Source organism: Canis lupus, chromosome 4 (genome assembly GCF_003254725.2).
Source record: "Canis lupus dingo isolate Sandy chromosome 4, ASM325472v2, whole genome shotgun sequence".
NCBI lineage: Eukaryota > Metazoa > Chordata > Mammalia > Carnivora > Canidae > Canis > Canis lupus.
In genome coordinates, this window is record NC_064246.1 from 27,289,818 (window position 1) to 27,309,812 (window position 19,995).

The window sequence follows — 19,995 nt, forward strand, 5'->3', positions numbered from 1 at the left end:
GTGGTAGTATGGAGGAGGAGGCATTTAGTGCTATGGGGCTGGGAAGCTACTAGTTCCAGGCTCTGGAAGCAGTATCTTTTGAGAGGAGAAGAATCCCTCTTTTCCAGGGATCTCTTGGTACAAAATAAGTCAGACCAACTTCTTGAATCATTTTCCCAGTGCCTAAGCCTCAATTGCCTACATCTATATTCTTTTAATTTTCACCTTGTAAGGAATCCAGCAGTAATTGTGATGTAAGACAATCCATGCACAGTTATATACACATGATTTCAAAACTCAAGAAATACAATGACATGCTTAGAAACATCATGTTTCTTTGGGCTGGCTTCAGATGTAGGGCACTGTTTAAACCATGAAATATATGAAGACATAGATGAAGGCCCACGTTGTGTCAATATAGTGTGCTTGAGTGCACTAAATTTTGGAGGGTTTATAAAGGACCTGCAAACACGAGAGCTTATTTGTATACATACCAGCAGGTGAGTACACGTACACAAGGGCACACAGACAGAAACACACATATATATACACACAGCATGCACCCACACACCAAACATTACACACACACCCAACACTCCACACACAAACACCACACACATGCACATGTACACACACACACACACACACACACATAGACACACAGACTTGTGTAGCCCAGTAAAATAATAAGCTCTTTACAAAATACTTTTAGACCCCAGTCCGTGTGTCCCCAGGGGACCATGTGGAAAAGCACACGTAGGAAGACAATTGTGGAAATACATAATCAAATCCATCATGACAGAAACTAGCAAGGTACATATCTTTTTATGTTCTTCTATGCATATGACTATTTTTTTTTTCTTCAGGTGACTCTTCTTAACGACATGTGCTTACTAAATAAGTGTACTGAACCTAGAATTGTTTAAAAGTTTACGAAAAGCATATTGATTAATGGTTAGGAAGTAATTAAATGACTCCCAAGCCATACATCCCACATCCTTACTCTACATTGTGGAATGTCCTAAACTGTTCTTTTTAGATTTGGGTCCTAGCATTTTTTTAACTCAAGAATAGCACAAGCACATATGTGCATGCACACATGAAAACAGTGCTAGGCTTCTAAGTGAATGGGAGGCAGGGAGTGGCCAGCAGAAGGGGTTGGCCTTCTGTACAGCAAGAATGGAGAAAGAACTCTGTTAAATCCACTTAGTTAAAAACAGAAAGTGTTAGGTCCAAGATTTACAGAAGCACTAATAGTGTCATAAGTACAATGATAAAAGTAGTTCCATGAGTAAATTTTGCTATAAGCATCATAATATCTCAAAGCGCTAGGTTTAGGGTAGGCAGGACAGAGTATATAGACACTGATATGGTAATGCACTTGATACCAGCTAACTTCATGCTTGATGAGCAGCTGATCTTGGCTGCAAATTCCTTTTAATAAGGTCTCCCAGGGTTTAGATATTCCTAGACAGAGCACAGGGGAAGGGCTGAGTCCTCAGGCCCATAACCAGATGAAGAAGCAGATGCTTGATCAAAGCTACAACTATTATATCCATCTGGGATTTTCTTTTGTGAATGAAAAGAAGGAAAAAGCATCAATAACATGATCTTGGACTTACAGGCAATATGGACACTTTGGGGAAGTTGTGAAGCGTCTCCCATTCCCGCTTGAGGTACTCAATGGAGCCCACAAACACGATGTGCTTGAGCTCGTGGTAATGAAAGTTGCTGGCACGGAGCGGCATTACCAGGTTCCGGAGGCCAATCAGGGCTGAGCTGACGTCGCCAAAGATGCAGACCACCACGTGGCCGCTCAGGACGGTCATGGCGGCTTCACTGCGAGTCTGCAACAGGGAGAAGTGCACCAGCATTGAAGAAAAGACCTCAAGGTGGTGGTAATGATTTTTTAAAAATCACCTTCATAAAGATAAACATTTGTTGAGTGCTTTCTGCGTGCTTTTTAAAAATTTCATCCATGTTACAGACATGTCATATATATTTATAATTTGAGTATGTGTGTATGCATCGTACTGGTGTAATAAACATATATAAACATATGTCCACACATAACGATGTCTTCTTCGACAAAGATTTAAGAAAGTTATGCCATAATACATATGAGCTGGTGGTCTTTCCTGATGATTATTAGGAGGAAAAATAAGAAGGAATAGCAATATTTATGTTGTTTAGAAAGAGGAGTCTTCGTTTCCGTGAAATTGTCAATAAGCTAAGCTGCCTCTTTTGGCTCTCTTGCTGAAATGATGATAAAATGGTAAGATCTATGCCAGTCTCAGCTTGAGAAGTTTGAGTTTTGAGTTCTGGACTCACCAATGGGGTTTCATACTACATCATTACATCAGTAGGTAGACCAGGACATCCTAGGCCAGGAGCTGGCAAACTATGACCCACAGGCCAAACTTGGTCTATAATCTGCTACTGTATGTCCATGGTCAGTGAGGCAAGATTGGTTTTTACATTTTAAAATGGTTGGAAAAAAATGATAGAAGATTTCATAATATGTGAAAAATATATAAAATTCAAATTCTGATGAAATTTTATTGCAACATAGTCAATCTTATTCATTTAGGTATTGCCTACGGCTGTGGTTACATTACAGCAGCAGACCTGATTAGCAGACCTGATTAGCTTGACAATGACTGTATGGCCAGCAAGATCTAACTCATTTATTATATGACCCTTTCCAGAGTCTGCTGACCCCTGTCCACTGCTGCTTTGTGGTTTCCAGGGACATGCCTGGAGTGGCCCACTGTGTATGTCATCAGAGGAAGACTCCCAGAGAGTAACTAAAAGGATTGAGAGATTGGTCAGCAAGAGCAACAAGCCCATGGCTTCCCCCAACCCTAGGCTTGATTTCAAATGAATGAATAAAGTCACTCTAGTGAGTAGAGGACCCCAGCTTCCTATGCAAGCAGGAAGCCACTGCCTTTTGCTCACTATATTAGTGAAGAGAGCAACACAGGAGGAGGCCAGTTAGTGGGTCTTTCTCTGCTCCTCCTTCTGGACGCTTCTCCAATACCTCCCATTCTTGCCTTCCTTCCTCTCTATCCATCCACTGCATGCCTGGATGGCCCCATGTGACTTACAATGCTTTAGGGGGAGGCATATTAATGTCCACTGCACATATCAGACTGCTTGATTTAATCCCTAGAATTGACTGGTGTATTGATTGTTTAAATGCCAATATTACAATTCACGACAATGTCAGGGTTATTACAGTAACCCCCAAGGAGGAGAAGCAGCTAGCTTTCACGCCCCGATCGTTAGAATAAAGCAGGGGCTGTCACCATGATCAGTTTCCCTCTGCAATAGTACAGAACACCTAAGACAGGGGCTGTAAGAATGTCTTAGAAATGGTGATCAAGGAGGACCCACTGGGAAGTCAACATCCCACATCCCTGCTTCATGGAGAAGAGTTAAAGTTAGTTAGTTGGCTGTTTGGAAGTCTGAATGCCTGGATACCACTAGTAGAGCATCAACTGGTCTACAGTATGCTGTGATGGGGTTTCTCATTACTTTTATTTTGTTTAAAGATTGTATTTATTTATTTGAGAGAGAGAGTACCAGAGCTAGCTGAGAGCACAAGTGGGGAGGGGGTGAGAGAGGGGCAGAGGGTGAGGGAGAAGTAAGCTCCCCGCTGAGCAGGGAGCCTGATTCAGGCTGGGATCATGACCCAAGCCCAAGGCAGACACTCAACGGACTGAGCCACCCAGGTGCCCTCTAATTCCTTTTAATTGGCCAGGTCACCAGGGAGTCAAGCTCTCTTCAGTGAGCCTGAGGAATACAAACTGGGTCCAGATTAGGGGCTGGAGTGTGACACTGGGAGGTGGGAAAGGCTCCAGCTAACAAAGTGGCTGACCATAGGAGCTTAGCTCTGGGGACCAATACATCAATCCTTAGACCAGCCATAGTAACGTCACCTACAGAATCCTGTCAAGATCCCAGTTCCTAGAGTCTGATTCTGTCAGGCTTAGGACCCAACGGAACAACTACTCACATGCACAATCCTCTGCTTCCTACACATCCTTGAAGGCCTAGCCCAAGCTGGGCCTTTGTGGCCTTAAACCCTTCAAAGCACAATCTGTGTGCATCCACTAAGACTCCCCTGGCCAGTCAGATGCATCCTAGTCCTTCTCCCCTAGATGTGAATAGCATTTTGTGCCTCATAACACGCAGCATTAAATATATTATTTCTTGGCTGCATTTTATGTCTTCTAATTAGATGACCATTTCCTCAAGATTGAGGCTACTTCATATTTTCTAGCCCCCAGGGCAGTTAGTTAGCCCCCAGTGGATGCATGCAACCCCAAAGCATCTTCACATGGCTGGCTCTTCTGAGCATTCTCATCTCTGCTCCAGTGTGACTTTGGAGGAGGCTTCTTGGACCACACTGTCTAAATAACACCTCCTGGGTCCCTTTCTGGCCCATGGCCCTCCTTGATTGTCTTCATAGCACTGTATCAGTGTCTGAACTGTTTTCCTATATTCAGTTGTTCACCTGCATATCTTCTCTTTGCCTTTCCTAGAACATAAGCTCTATGACAGCAGTCATTGTCAGGGGCTGTACCCCTAGTGACAAGAGCAGCACCTAGCACATAAATGGCCTATTATAAATGTTTTGTTAAACGATGTTATTTTTCAGATGACAGAAGCAGTAACTCACTTCCTTAAACTCTTTCATGCCAGAAGGGACTTTGTTTGGATGTCAATTAGCCATACACTCTTCAGGAATAGAGGTAAGCCATTAAAACTCTGGATTCCAGATTTGATACCAGCCCTTTACCGGCTCTAAATGGGTAGCGCCAGTCTGAGTTTGGATCAACAGGGCAAAAGTGCAGTGAATACATCAGGATGTAAATACACGGAGCACCTTTGTGATTAGAACCATTTGCGCTCTTGGAAAATTGGACAATAGCTGTTTCTTGAGAATTCTGACTCTCCGTGCTTTTGTCTGCAACATTCACACCTCCAAGACAGCCTCTAGAACAACCCTGTATTGGCTCTTAATTGCTTGATTATCATTAAACTGAGAACACACACACATAGACACATTCAGATAAAAACACAGGGAAAAAATCTAGTGGATTAGAGTATGAAGTCATTCTGAGGAACTGGGACAGCTCTTTTCTGAGAAGGGTGGCCATGACATCAGAAGTGATAGGATTTTCCTGGCTGACATAAAGAAGCAGGGCACAGCAATCTGCAATGAGAAGGCATAAAGGAAAAAGAACTCTTCCATTTGACCTTCCTGATTATTAATCCATTTTTCATGGATTAGCAGGACAATAAACTGTAGGGAAGCTGATGTGGGCATTAAAACCTAAAGCTGTTAACAGGACAAGTCCACAGAGTAGAATGGATTGTTATATAGGCTGACATTCCTAAGAGAGACCAGAAGCAGCCTACTGCTGCTACTGAGATGACCTAACCATGAAATAGGGCTCTCAGCCCCCACTTGTCTGAGGTGGACCCATGGCTCATCGCTGTCATCAGCAAATTCATTTTGCATCATGTGCTAAGAAGGATCCCAAATATGCAAGGCTATTATCTAGAAGAAGACAAGACATTGTTATAAACAAAAAATATTATTTATTATATTGGTAGCATTCATATCTCTTCAAAGCATTTAATAATAATAAGTAACTTTATTGAGTCCCCTGTGGGTTTTACTCTTCACTACCACCCTAGCAGTTAGGGTCATTCTCATCCCATCTTCTCACAGATAAGAGAACTGAAGTGTAAAGAGGTCAAGCACAGCCACATCCATAGGAATTACATACATACTGCCTCCCATGGTGCCTTCTACACAGCACATGACCACCCCATATTGTAACGAGCCAATAAATATTCAGAGATTAAAAATAACATCCTTGGCTCATATTCTGATAGGAGTTCCAGTTGCTTCAGTCTGTGTCCCAAATTTTCGTTATCAAAAATAATTAGGCCCAGGGACCCTATCATCCCACCAGCCAGTTAGAGAAACCTCATTCCTGGCCATGGTAGTTTGGGACAGAAGTGGATAGCACGGATTCTGTGGCCCGCCACTCACCAGAATGACTTTCTCTATCTCCTTGGGTGCACACCAGTGAAACATGCCAGTAGAATCGTACTTCTTCACGTTGGAGTCCATGTTGTCAATCTGATCATTGCCAGGAATTAACAAGGGGTCATGCCTGGGGAGAAAATGACAAGAAAACCTAAGTGGAAAATGTAATGAATTATAAACGGAAAGTGCCCCCTGTGTAATATCTCAGAGGAGTTGAAAGACACGTGGTAAGTGGCCACCACTGAAGGCCATTCTTTGGTTTGCAGAACCCCTTCTTTAAAGGACAACTGCCCCAACCATCACAATCACCTGGAAATGCAGGCTACCTTTATCATCTAGTAATTCTCTAAAATGATCTTCATGTCATTTTGTGGACTTAGCCTCCTTTCATGGATACCTCTCCCTCCAATTCTCATTTTACCAACCATCCAGTCTCCCCAGTGTGTGCATGTGTGCGCGCGCATGCACACACACGTGAGTGGGCATGCGCACGCAGTGCGCACGCACGCACACACACACACACACTCAGACCAAAGGGTTGTTATTAGCATTGGCAATGAAGAGGAAGGAATAGGAATAGAGCCTCATGCTGACTGACTGGCATGAGGATGGAAAGCCAATTACTTGCTCTTTCTGACTACAACTTCTGACGTGATGCTCTTCGCAGTAAAAGCTTTAACAGGCTGCACTTTAAATATTTTAGCAATTTGCCCAATCAGATTTTGCTCTCCCCGGCTGAAGCCCTTTAAAGATTCAGCAGCATGTCACTTCAGAGCAGATTGACTACCAAATGCCCACATCTGGAATACATGATTTCAATACTAAACAACACCCTCTCTCCTTGCCTTGACAACTGTATTTGCACTCACCATCCAATGACGGTCTCCCCCCACCCCCACTGCACCTCCCAACTATAGCCTTCCTTGGATGAGAGCTCAAGCTCAGACGCATCTTAATAAACTTGTCTTGAATTCATCCTCTTGCCTTGTTTACTGGTGGAGAGGAACAATGCTGCTGCAGAGGCCTCCCCTCCAGTGGACTGGCAAAGCCTTACCAACAATCTTAGGAATTACAATAAAATCAGGCAGGTCTAACAGGTTCACAGCATAAGAAACATACTCCTACATCTTGGGTCATATTCATTGTCCTATTCCATCTCTGATAGCGATTCCATATCTCAATTGGGGGGAGGTCTTTTAGGTTTCTACAACATTGACCACATATAATTAGGACACTGTCACGGGCATATCTACCTGTCCTTGCAGGGGAATTATCTTTCCTAAATAATATCACCAATTCAAGATAGAAAATATAAAAAGGTTCGAATTCCAAAAACTTATTATAAAGTGATTTTACCTTTATATGATTTATTTTAAGCATCAGTGGGTGACTACTTAGTTTTTAGTATTTTTCCCTCTGAAATTTCTCTGACACTTCTCATTTATATGTCCACTACATAGAAAGTGGGACAGAAATCTCTCCTACATGATCCACAGCCCTAGAACTAAGCTTTTGGGATATTAGGATACCTATCATGAACTGTTCCCCCTGCCCCCGGTATTCACTCCACCCCGACTTAAGATGGGAAAATTCTCACTGCATTTATTTATTTCTGAGAATTTGCTTTTAGGCTATACCAAATGACAAATACCATGTGAGCAATTCTGCAAAGTTATCTTCAACAAACATGCTAGATTACTATAGGAACTGTCATATCTAATCTTCAAAAGAGAAAAACAATCCACCTTGGAATAGCATCTCAGTAGCTGAGCTGTTGGGAGATCTTTAGGTGTTGTAAACCACCAGGCCACCTTTCAAATACTGAACTCAGTCAAAAATGCTGGAATAAAAAAGGCAGTTGCTCCTAAGAACAGGTCACAGATCAGAGCAAGAGCAACTTTTGATTTTTTTTTTTGTCCTTGAAGAATCTTTAATAGTTTTCATAGATATCCATCTGTGATAGGATATCTAACCATCTGTGATAGGTAGGTGGTTAGAAACCACCAAAGAGATTTCAGAAAATACCAGAATGAAGTCTTCCCAGCCCTAGAAGAATATATTTTAGTTGCAAGAGGATCTTAATAAATTTTCTCTAAAGAAATAGACCCAGCTTCAAATTCTCTTGCCCAGTTTATTGGTTAGAGAGGGAGTATTATCTCAAAGGGGCTTGAAACTTGCCTATAATACCTCCAACCCTCATCTTAGAAAAGTAAATAAACAAGCCTGATGATCAGTCATCCCTCAATGAGAAGAGAAAAGACAGTTGTTTAATGTCAAGCCTCATTAACTGGGGTGAGGGTCTGGGGAAAGCAGGTATAATTTCTTCTTTAAAAAATCTTATTTATTCTTGAAGTGTAGTTGACATACAATGTTATAGTAGTTTCAGGTGTAATTTGACACTAGGGTTGCAAGCCATGATTGGCACTGTAATATCCAGAAGCACCTGAGAAGTCTCAGTGGTATGTCATGCTGCAGTCTGTACTCCCCACACACCTCTCACCCTGGCCTGGATAATTTAAATGTATTACCCAGGATTTCCCTCAAAGGGTCTGATCTTAGGACCATTAAAAAGTCTCCCCAAACAAAAATAGTTCCTTTTCTGACCAGTCATTGATACCTGGACTTTGAACTTTGATTTCTTGAATCATCAAAGCAGCCAATAAACATGAATTTTCTATTTTGATCCAGGAATGGAGACTACCCTGATGATTAGGATGCAGTCCCTAGTCAAAGAGAGGGTCATAATATAGCAAGAGAGAGAAAACGTCAATCAAGAGTTGTGATACACTGTGATGAGTGTTATAGCACACAAGGTGGCATGAGAATACCAACAAAGAAGCTGTTAATTGCCTGGTATTTGAGTAACATTAAGGAAGGCTGCCCAGAGAAGGTAACATTTTATCTGATCCCTAGAAATGAGGAGGAATCTCAGCTTATTTTAGTGTCCTGGAGGCCTATATGAGCCCAAGGATGGCACCCCAAACCATAGCTGATGATGTTGGCTGTGGTATTGCCCAATCTGAGGTATAGAAGACTCAGGCCAGTCACAGTAGCCAGTCCTCTGATGTGCCATTGTGGTCCTCAAATGGAAGATGGACTCCATTGATTGCATATGACTGATTGGGAGCAGGTTAAGAACCATGTGTGGAATTTAGATAGAACAAAAATCAAGTTTCCAAACATGAAGAATGTTATAAAAATGGAAAGGGTTTTAAAAAAATGACATGAGTTGTTTCCCAAGAGAGTGGATTTCTCATCATTTGAGACATTCCAGAAAAGCTGGAATACAGAGATTTCATTGTAAATGTTAGTTGAACCTAGAAGACCTTCAAGCCTTGAGGTACTGTTCTCTCGCTGAGAAAGAGGTGGGTAGAAGGATTCTGGAAATCCTTCTGGGCCACTTCTGGGAATCCAAAGGCCAGTGGTCATTAAGTAACTCTAGAAATGTTGTCAGAGCAATGATGGGAGATCAGAAGAAATAAAGACTGATGACTTTAGAGTTCCATGAAGGACCATGAGTGTTCCTCATTCACTGGGTTCTACCATCTGGAAGAAAGCTTAGGACATGGTTTATTCCAGTAACTACTTTGAACCGGACAGGGTGAATTTCTTTATGATATCTATTGCTGTAGTGATTTCAAGTGGCTTAGGTTGGCTTAAACTGCAGAGGTCTCTGACATAGGTGAATAGTGAAGAGCCAGTTGGCCATAGGAACTTGTGCTTCTAAATTGAGGTTGATGGAGTTTACATCAATAAAAAAAGTCAGAGCATTTGCCACTGAGCACAACAACTAACATTGTTATGGTCAGGGGAGGCCCAGGAGAAGAACCAGACAGTCTGCTGTAACTAGAAAGGAAGTCTACCAGAAACATCCCGGAACAAATCATCCCAGCATCATTTGTTCATAAAATGATTAAGAGAACCACATTCAAACGTTCTGAGACAATTACTCAAAAGCCCCTTGGTTAGAATTAAGGAGAAATACTAGATATTGTCTTTCCTATCTTACTTATTTTATAATTTCCCTAACTCATGAAGTAATCTCAACTCCCCTAAAATACACCATAATTGATTCAAGGCTCACTTGTCATTTACCACTGAGCCGATGTACATGCATTATTTTAAAGTAACAGAATCTCTCTGAGGTGAGGTCTATCTGCTGCACAGCTGTTAAGTGAGCATCATTCTGTCCCCCACCAAGTCTGTATATCAAAGTCCGAACTCTCAGTACCTCAGGATGAGACTGTATGATAGAGTCTTTAAAGAGGAAATTAAATTAAAAAGAGGTAATTAGGATGGGCCCGAATTCAATATAGCTGCTGCACTTATAAGAAGAGGAAATGTAGACACAGACATGTACAGACACGTGAAGACACAGAGATAAGACAGCCATCTAGAAACTCAGCAGAGAGACGTGGAACAGAGCTTTCCTTCATCGACTCAGAAGAAATCAACCCTGCTGGCAGCTTGATCTTGGACTTCTAACATCCCCAACTGTGAGAAAATCAATTTCTATTGATCAAGACACCCAGTGTGTGCCACCTGGTTATGGCAGCCCCAGGAAACCCATACAACAGTCCACCTTGAAAAGTGGGCACAGTGTATCAGCTGTCGATCTCTAGAAGGGACCCTAGCTGCCCTTCTTGCCCTCGAGTCTCACCTGTTCATTTCAGGAAGAAATGCATCCTGCCACCTGTTTAGGAATCTACAAAATGATACCAGAAATACACAATATCTTATTCAAAGAGTTCAGGCCAAAGTACCTCCCTCCCTCAGCACCACCCTACCCCACCCCAACATACATATCTGCTCTGCCCCGAGAGGGCACTTCTCTTGAGCCTTTAACTCGCAACCACACTTTTGGGTTGATACCTATGACAACTAGTTCAAAGGAAAGAGGAAGCCTGGACACCTGCCACTTAATTGATTCATTTGACCCAAGAGCTGTCTCCAAAAGGGATGTTTTTGGGGGTAGAAATCACTGAGGGGGAAAAAAAAAAAAAGAAATCACTGAGGGGAGGAAACCACCTATTTCCTAAGTGACAATATAGTATAGTGGCTCCACAACCAAAATATCTGTCTGCAAGTTTTGGCTTACCTCCTACTTGCTACATTGGACCTTGCCTCGATTTCTTCATCTGTACAATTAGAGCATGAATCACCACCATGACTTAATGGATTCCATTTAAGGATTACACGAGTAAAGCCCTGTCCTGCACTTAGCATAGAACATGACACAGAGCATGCCCTCAGTAAATGTTAACTACCATTATTATTATTATTCTTTATTGCTAAAAAGCCACTCATATATTTGTAGCTCTTATGAAAGGAGATGGTAAGGGTAGGGCAGTTTAATAATACACATATAGGATTACTATAGTTATTTCTACTAGTATCGCCATTATAAATGGTGAATTGCCATTTATAAGTATCGCCACCATGAGTTGAATTGTTATAAAATGTTTCGGGCTGGAACTGTTACCTAGGTTTTATGATTTACTCATGACTGTAACACTGGCAGGTAATTTCCACTATTATTACCCATTTGCATGGTTGGAAAAGAAAGTGGTTAAGTAACATGGCTAATATGGCACAGCCAGTGAGAGGAGAGGCAAGGTTTGAACAGGTCTTGACTGGGAGCCAATGCTGCTTGGCCCCCTCTTCCACCCCCTCCCATTTGTAGGAGGCAGCTGGATTTTGTTCATTCTCCCTGGCTGAGAATTTCTCTCACATTTTATCCAGCCTCCAATTTCCCAGGGAGACCACTGCAGGGTGGGCCTCAACCTAAATGGGGTGCTTGGAATGATAGGAGAAGCCTTAGGAGATGAGAAATGAGGCCCCAAAGCTCAAGCAAAGGACGCAATTAAAAAAACATGCTGTAACTTTCCTCTTTCACACTTTTTTTTTTTTTTGGTTTGTTTACTTGTACTTTAATGTAAATTTCTGAAGGCCAGTGTTGAACCCACTGCCACAGAAAAACTGGGATTTGCTGTATTTGCCTGTAAGCGGAACTGTGCTCTTTAAAATATAATACTGGCTTCCCCACAGCAGGTTTGCTGGAAGAGGGATTTGTGGTTTTGCTTTAGGCACTTGTCTTCAAGGCAAGCTTTTTGTGTTTCTGCTCTAGCAGGGCATTTAGTTCACTTCCTCAGATTAATTGATGGCAAGTGGCATTCCTTGCTCTGCAGACCCTCAAAACAATGATCTTTTATTCTTTATTTGAAGTCAGGCATGCTTAATTTCTAGCTGTGGACTTTGGAGGTGTGAGCTAAGATGCAAGAAGCATAGATATGAAAAATTTAACTCACTGGGGCTCCTCGGTTGCTATAAAAATGTGGATGTTCCTGAACGGAGTCTTCAAATATTGGAACACGGCAAAAGCTTTCCCAGGCTTAATTGATTATTGAGGCTCTCCTTTGCACATTGTCCTGACAAAGGCCCATGGGGTAATTTCCTTTCCTACTGATTATTCATACAAGCTGTGCCTTCCATGAATGCCCACCGTGCTAGTCTGTCTGTCTTTGCAGCTCAGGGCACTGTGCTTCAGGGCTCTGCAGTGGAGAATGAACAAAATCCAGCTGCCTCCTACAAATGCAAATTATTATCTCTGAAGGAACATCTCTCACCTCTTCTGGTAGGAGTTCCTAAGAAGGGAGAAAGCGGCTCCTGTCTCTGGTTATGGAGGAGGATAGATTCAGGAGGAACATTTGAAACAAAGTGTGAGACCTCAAAAATATCCCCATAGCCCCACAGTGGTGCTTGACACAATGGATACACTCCACAGAACTAGTCTTTGCCACTGGGACTACAAGCAACTATTCAGTGATAAAGTGAGACACTAACGTCTCTTTCTTGCTGACCTCCATCCCATGAGCTAATTAGCAAATAAACATTAAACAGCCAATAAAATATTAGTTCTTGTAACGTACATTTAAAATTCCATTTTTTGTTTTTTGTTTTTTGCCCTCCTTTCTCTTCATTTCTTCTTCTACTCCATTTCTTCTTCTACTCCAAGGCAGTTAGTAACTAAATCCTTGAATGCAATGCTCAAGAGGGGCAAGCCAAGCAAGTGAGTCACAGGCTGTGCCGAAGAGGGTCTCAGGTGGTCTCTTCAAAAGGACTCATATTTGGGTTATTTGGGTTTTCGTACCATAAATAATCTATCTCATTCTGGGGTACATTTCATTTCAGGGTGAATACTATTTCCCGTTATGTTGCAAGGCTTTTGGTTCCGGCACCTACCTTCCCTCATCCTTCAGCACTGCCCCCACCCTCCTGTGTAATGAGCATCTCTCCTGAGACACAGCTGCCCGCATTGCCCCCCCACACACACCCACCTGCATCTCCCACCAGAAGGTCATCCCTGGAGCCACCTTGACAAAACCTTCAGGCCAGGCTCTGGCCACTCTACCAAGACCCGAGTCCTTTTCAACTTCTGTATCTATCTCCTTACATCTTTTTCCCTGCCTAACAAGTAAACAGTCAAGAACTACTGCCACCTCATATATCATCTCTTGTTAGGCAGCCACCACTCTAAAAGGAAGAAGGAAATTACTGCCTTTATGTCTGGGAGACAACCTGGGAGAACTGACATGTTCTTCAGTCCTAGAGAAGAGCATGCAAGATGCTCTTGAAAGGAGAGGACGGGATAATGACCCTCTGCTGAGCGTGCAACTTGTCCAGAGACCTGTGTCAAATCCACCCCAAGCCCTGGTATGATGAGCCCCACTATTTCTTTCTTCTCCAGTCCCGTCGGGGCCTGTCATTTGCTATTTGTTTGTGCATTCTGAGGTGAATTTACTTAGCTAAGCTGTCCCTGCCTTCCTTCTTTATTCTTCCCAGTTGGAAGGAATGGCGAGAGTGGCATTCCATCCCCAACTCTGACTGGGCTCAGGACATCTTGCCATTTCCTATTACTAGACTCTTTCAAGTTGGACAGTCCTAACAAAAAGACCCCATGGAAGGTATAAGTCAAAAGAGAAGAATGGGACTTAACAAGCAGATGAGTTTATTTCACTTAATGATCAGGAAATGGCCAAGAGGCTAATCAGTTTTCCTCAAATCCTCTTTCCTCTCCTATTCAGGCAACCAATCTCTAATATTTTCTGGGTCTTGTGACGTGAAGCTCCCTCACCATGCTCAATTTCTCTATTTTCACTATTGTCAATTATCCTTGCTAGCCTGGCTGGGGGCCATCTCTTTGGTAAATTGTCTCCCTGAAACATCCTCCATGAATCCTCATGGCTCATGGGCCCTCTATCTGACTCTAAGTTTCCCAGGTCCTGGAGAAACCGGTGTAACTTGGACTAATGTCAGGAATTCTGTGTGTTCTTCTTGGGAAGACTATGGCCCACTTCTGGTCCACTATTCTACAGCAGAACCTGAGTGGTTTGGCACCCAAAGGACCTTGGCAGAAGCTGGGGCTGGCTGGGCCTTCTCCTCACACTTATTTATGTAACATATGTTTCCAGAAGGCTGCCCTGATGGAAGGTTGGTTCTACACCTCTCCTTACACTGCCACCAGTGATCCTCCTAAAACACGGTCTCCTCAAGAACTTGCAAGCATTTCCCAGTGCCTATGATGGGCAAGGGCCTTCGTGGGTGGATACAAGAATATTCTCATATTTCCAGTTCCAGTTATCCTCCTCCAAGAACCCCTTGCTCCAGCCACATTGAGCCATTTACTATGGCCTGAGCACTCTCCTTATTTCCTCCAAATGGACAGAGCAGTAAAAGAGTTAATAATATGGGCTTGAAGCTAAACCACCGGGGTTCAGATCCTCCTAATTGGGTAAGACACATCAGATTCACTAGACTTTACATCTCTGCTACTCAGCTTCTTCATCTATAAAATGGAGGAAAGCATGATTCTTACTCATGCAGTTATAGTTAGGATTCAGGGAGTTCACAGGCATAATGTTCTTGTAATGATGCCTGGCACCCAGTAAGTAATGAACACGGGTAGGCTTGATATTACTAGAAAATTCTCCTCATCATCCAGGGCTAGGTTTAAATGAAACCTCTTTCACAAACTGGCCTCAGCCTCCCAAACCAGAAGTAATGGCAGCTCTTTCTGTTCTCTGTTCTCACAGCCCATGCTAGTACATCTCTGAGCTGTTTCTACTCTATTTTGCCATATACGCTTGCCTGTCTCCTACATTAAACTGTGATCGTTTTGAAGACAGAGACCTATTCTAACCCATCTTACTTTACACTCCTCAAAGACTTTCTATAACCCTGAATACAGTAGGCTTTCAAAAAACATTTGTTCAACGAGAATTAATCTGAGAAAAGGAATTGAAACAGACAGCTGAAATGCACCGCCTTTTTGGATCCTATTTGAGGATACAGTGTGAGAGCCCAGGCATTTACTCTCCACTATCTACCCGCTGGAGAAATATTCTTAGTATCCAACAGCATTTGTGAATACAGGTCCTTGAAGGTGGCCAAGGAAAGAACCAAATATGATTGTAAGCTGGGCAGGGTTTGAGGGAAATCCATGGATCTGCTTCAATTGTAGTCAAAATGGTGCCCAATGTGCTTTTTTTTCCCCCTAGAGAAACTTTCTAGAGAGCTTTCATTTGAAGTTCAGTGGGGTCTGTGAGCTCCCCCAAATTAAGAACACTTGACTCGGTTATCTAGAGACAATGTTCTTGCCCTCTGCAGCCCTGCAATGGAAGAAACACAGCCATCCTCTCAAGGTGTAGACTCACCAGCAGGGACAAGTGGGCAATGAGTGGTTGGTGACTTTAAAGGGAAACTAAGAGAGGTTCCTTAAATCATTCCATGTTAAGAGATCAACAAGGAAGGCAAATAACATGAGTCTGGGAAACTCCATGGCCTGCTCCTCCTGGGGGGTTTGTGAAGCCAAAGGTTATCTGTCATGACACAGGACTACCTGGCTTAGAGCACAGACGCTTGCCATTTGGCTCAATCTGGCTGTGAGAGTTGTTTTCTGTCAGGGCAACTAAAAAACATAGTGCATCAGGATCCAGACACACAAAACGAGGCTGTTCACCTAATGGCTGTGCAGAGAGCTAAGTGACACTGAAAAACCAGGGTGAGTCTGATACCAGAACAAAAGGGAGACAAAGACCATTAGTGCAGAGTCCCGGCAGCACTTGATGCTGGCAGATAGTTTGCAAGAAACCCTCGCGTAGGAGCCTGTTTTATTTGCAGAAGCCACAGTGGTAAATTAAAGCCCATCCTCTCCCATTCTGGGCTCTCTGGTTTCTCTTGGAGCTATTCCTATCACTGCCCATAGGCCACTAAAACCTTTCCACATTCGGAATGATTGATTCTGCTCAAACAAGCAAGCCACAAACTCATGTCGAAAAGCTCACTTCAAATAAGTCATTAGCTTCCTTTATGGATTTTTCAGGTCAGAAGGAATAGGACCTAAGAGTCCTATCTTCTGCAGAGTCGAAAGGGAGTGTTTGAAGAGGTAGGGTGACCTGAAGAAGCCACAAGATATGGCATGAGCCCCCGCTCTTTCTTCTCAATCAACAAGAGGAATATAACAAGAATAGGTCCCGGCAGCCTCACCATCAGTGCCAGATATTCAAACCAAACGAAGCTGCCCATGGGTTCTTCACTCACATGCTGGAAGTGAAGGGGGAAAGAGGGCTCAGCACCCGGTCTTTGCTTCCACATCAGAAGATGCTGCAGAGCATTTGGGGACATAGAGAGTCATGGTAAAGGAAGGGTGTCGAAGACTTTCCGACTTGTCATTGGACAGCCCGTTTCAGCTGAGCTGCAGTCCAGACCATTGCAGGCAGGTGGGGTGAAGCAGTAGTTGTGGCCATAGAGTAGCCCAAAGGCACCAACACCAGAAACCCAAGTTCTGTAGCTTGGCAAGCCTCAGCTCACACCGCCTGACCCCCGTTTAGCAATTCTGATGTACCACGGGGCAGACAGCTCCAGCCCAGGATGACTGCTCCCTCAGCCCCTCTCCAACAGGCAATGAAAGCAAGACCCACTTTGAAAATTCTCCCCCATCATGCAAACTGACATAGGCATGCTTTTCAAAAACCCACAGCCAATCTGTTGATCATTACTTATTTACAAAGGCCTTCGGGCAGAAAGTCCTGTAAAAACCATGCTTGATACGGTATACACTAGCTTTTTCTGCTTGTGGAAAAAAAGTCCCCCCAAGGCTACCTCAAACCATCACTTTCTATTGCACATAAAATGTAGCGTGTAACACTAAAGTATTTAATATATATGGTATAATATATCTACAGGAAAGGCATTTGTGTAGAAGTATGTTACCCTGGATTTGGTAATTTGATGTTTTGCTGAAGGCTACGACTTAAAAAAGCTTCCACCTCGTACAGAAGACCTGTCATCTTGGTACCCAAGAGCCAACAGAATAAAGAAGTACCCTTAAGCAGCAAAACTTTGACACAGCTTTGAAGCATATGAAAACAGTATAACGCCTCAGAATTATTATTACTCAAGATCAAAGAAATGAGCCATACTTTACATAGCAAACAGGGACAGGGAATTTGGCTCCAAAGGTTTCAGATTTTTCAGACTTCTCTTTATTTATTTATTTGCTTCTCTAAATTTAGGCAAAAGGAAGTGCCTGGGCTTTTCTCTACTTTAAATGGATAAAACTATTAGCATTAGATAAGGCGATTACCTAAAGATGAGTAAATAGGAAATGAATGCTAGCATGACAACTGGCATCATAAAAATGAGAAGCTTGGCAGTTGGTCCTTTTATTTCTCCTCATAAACTGTAAACAAGCATGTAAATCAGCAACACCCCAGCAAGACTGAGTGGAGGGGCAGACAGAGGACTGTTAAGGAAATATCCAACAGCAAGAGGTGATCATAATGGAGCAGGACATGGGGCTGGGGGAAGCTTCCATGGGAATCCCTGTCCTCCAGGGCAGGGAGAAGGATGGCCCCATCTGCATCCTAAAAGGGTGGCCTCGGAGGGCCTGGATGATGTGAATGTATGCAGAGAGGAAAGGGGTGGTAGGGGTGGGGTGGGGGTGGGGATGGCCATAATCTTATTTCAGTAATTAAAGAGAAGAAAGCAGCCAATGTCAGAAAGAAAGAAAGAAAGAAAGAAAGAAAGAAAGAAAGAAAGAGAAAAAGAAAAAGAAAAAGAAAAAGAAAAAGAAAAAGAAAAGAAACATCAAGCATCAAGATGGCAGGTGTTTCCATGGCAGTGATCATGTAGGGATCACTCCTATTTCATCCCTGAGGTGCTACAGAGTTAGGATGTTGGAGGAAATAAGCCCTGGGATTGGCAGATGAATCAAAAACAACCGGGGAAAATGAAAGATGAAGAGGCCCAGAAGAGAAACCTGCAGAACTCTGTTGGAATTTGGTTTCATTTACCATTTCCAAGAGGAAGCCATAGTCAAGATGGAAGGAAGGGAGGGAGGGAGGGAGGGAGGAAGGGAGGGAGGGAGGGAGGGAGGGAGGGAGGGAGGAAGGAAGGAAGGAAGGAAGGAAGGAAGGAAGGAAGGAAGGAAAGAAGGAAGGAAATGGGAAGGAAGGAAGGAAGGGGGAAGGAGAGAGAAGGAAGGGATGGAGGAAGGGAGGGAGGGAGGAAGGAAGGAGAGGGAGAAAGAGTACCCACTACGCTGTATTTCATAATTAATATTGCTTTTAGCCTGAGCAGAACTGGATTACTTTTGAACTTTGCTTTGGCAAGTCCGCAGATTATTAGACTTTTTTATCAGTCAAAATCAATTAACGGAAATTTGATTTCAATCGACAGGATAAAAGGAAGGTAATCTTCAGGTTCATTTTTGATTGTGATGATACATCTCACATATGGCCTTAAGTACAGCAAACAGTCCTCGGAGGGACTCCAGCAGAAAGAGACTCGCCGCAGGCAAACTAACCACACGAGTCCCTCTGATTGGTTGGCGCCGTCATTAGTGCCACTGCTGTTTAGGAACTACACAGAGACAGGACATGGTGACAGCTAAGACTTTAAAGCCTATGTATTTTTCAAACAGCTTTTCAAACTGTTTTTCATGACAGAATTTTTTCAGCTCTATCATTAACTGCTGACAAGCTGACAGAATAAATACTCCAGCCTTTAAGAAGCCACCTAACGATCGGTCCCCTCCCCCGCCTCGTGCTTGTAAGGTGGGGGGGTGGGGGGACTCTGGGCCCGGGCCTGGGCAGGGTGGGGAGTAGAGGATGGGGGGGGTGGCCCCCACGGGTGGCCCGCAGCCCCTCTTCTTACCTCATCAGCTTGGGCGAGGAGCTGGGTGAGTTCCGCATGCCTCCGTTCCGCTGCTTTTTTTTGGGGGACAGCGTCGATGGCTGCTCATCTTCAACTGGAAAGACAGGCAGCTCATGAGATTATGAACAGTTGGAGGGCAGGCTGCGAGATACAGGCAAGATATCAAAGGACACACACTCACGGCTCAGTCACTCACTAGGAACTCATGGCTGTCTTTTAGGACCCAGTGACAAAGACCAAATGTGTTAGTCAAAGAGGCCGCCTTAGAGAAGGTGAACTCATCACCTCTGAGCACTCCAGCTTTTGAACATGCACTCGAAACAGACTAGACCAGTTTGTAAGCGCCCTGCCGCAAGAAAGAAAAGAAATCATGATTCGTCTGTATATAAAATACATATATATGTATGTATATATGTGGGGGTTGGGGGGTGGGAACACTCAGTCGTTACTCTTATAGTTGACTGTAGTTGCTTTGCCGAGTAATCGAATGGGGTTTTCCGTAACCACAGTCAGAAATGAAGTCTTATGGGGAACAGCAGCAGAATCACGGCCAGCTCGCTGATTCCACGGAGGAACCACCTTAGCTGGTGCCTAATCCCTGCACGCCAGGGGAAGAGCCTTGCAGAGAGGCAGGGATCGGAGCCCCTAACAGCCAATGTTTCAATCAGTCGGGACTGGGAACATTGGTGCCGGTTGGCTCACGGATCTCCAGCCCAGCTCAGCTCTTGGCCCTG

At 43.5% G+C, this 19,995-nt stretch overlaps 1 protein-coding gene across 22 annotated transcripts in view; it reads right to left on the reverse strand.

The window, feature by feature from the left end:
• KCNMA1 (potassium calcium-activated channel subfamily M alpha 1) overlaps positions 1 to 19,995 on the reverse strand; it is a 717,863-nt gene that overhangs the window by 76,647 nt on the left and 621,221 nt on the right. For all 22 annotated transcript variants that reach the window (XM_049109051.1, XM_049109052.1, XM_049109053.1 and 19 more), the window contains 3 exons: positions 19,262 to 19,355; positions 6,050 to 6,173; positions 1,602 to 1,826 (listed from right to left, as the gene is read on the reverse strand). In XM_049109051.1, coding sequence (XP_048965008.1) covers positions 1,602 to 1,826; positions 6,050 to 6,173; positions 19,262 to 19,355 — 443 coding nt within the window. The remainder of the gene's footprint in view (positions 1 to 1,601; positions 1,827 to 6,049; positions 6,174 to 19,261; positions 19,356 to 19,995) is intronic.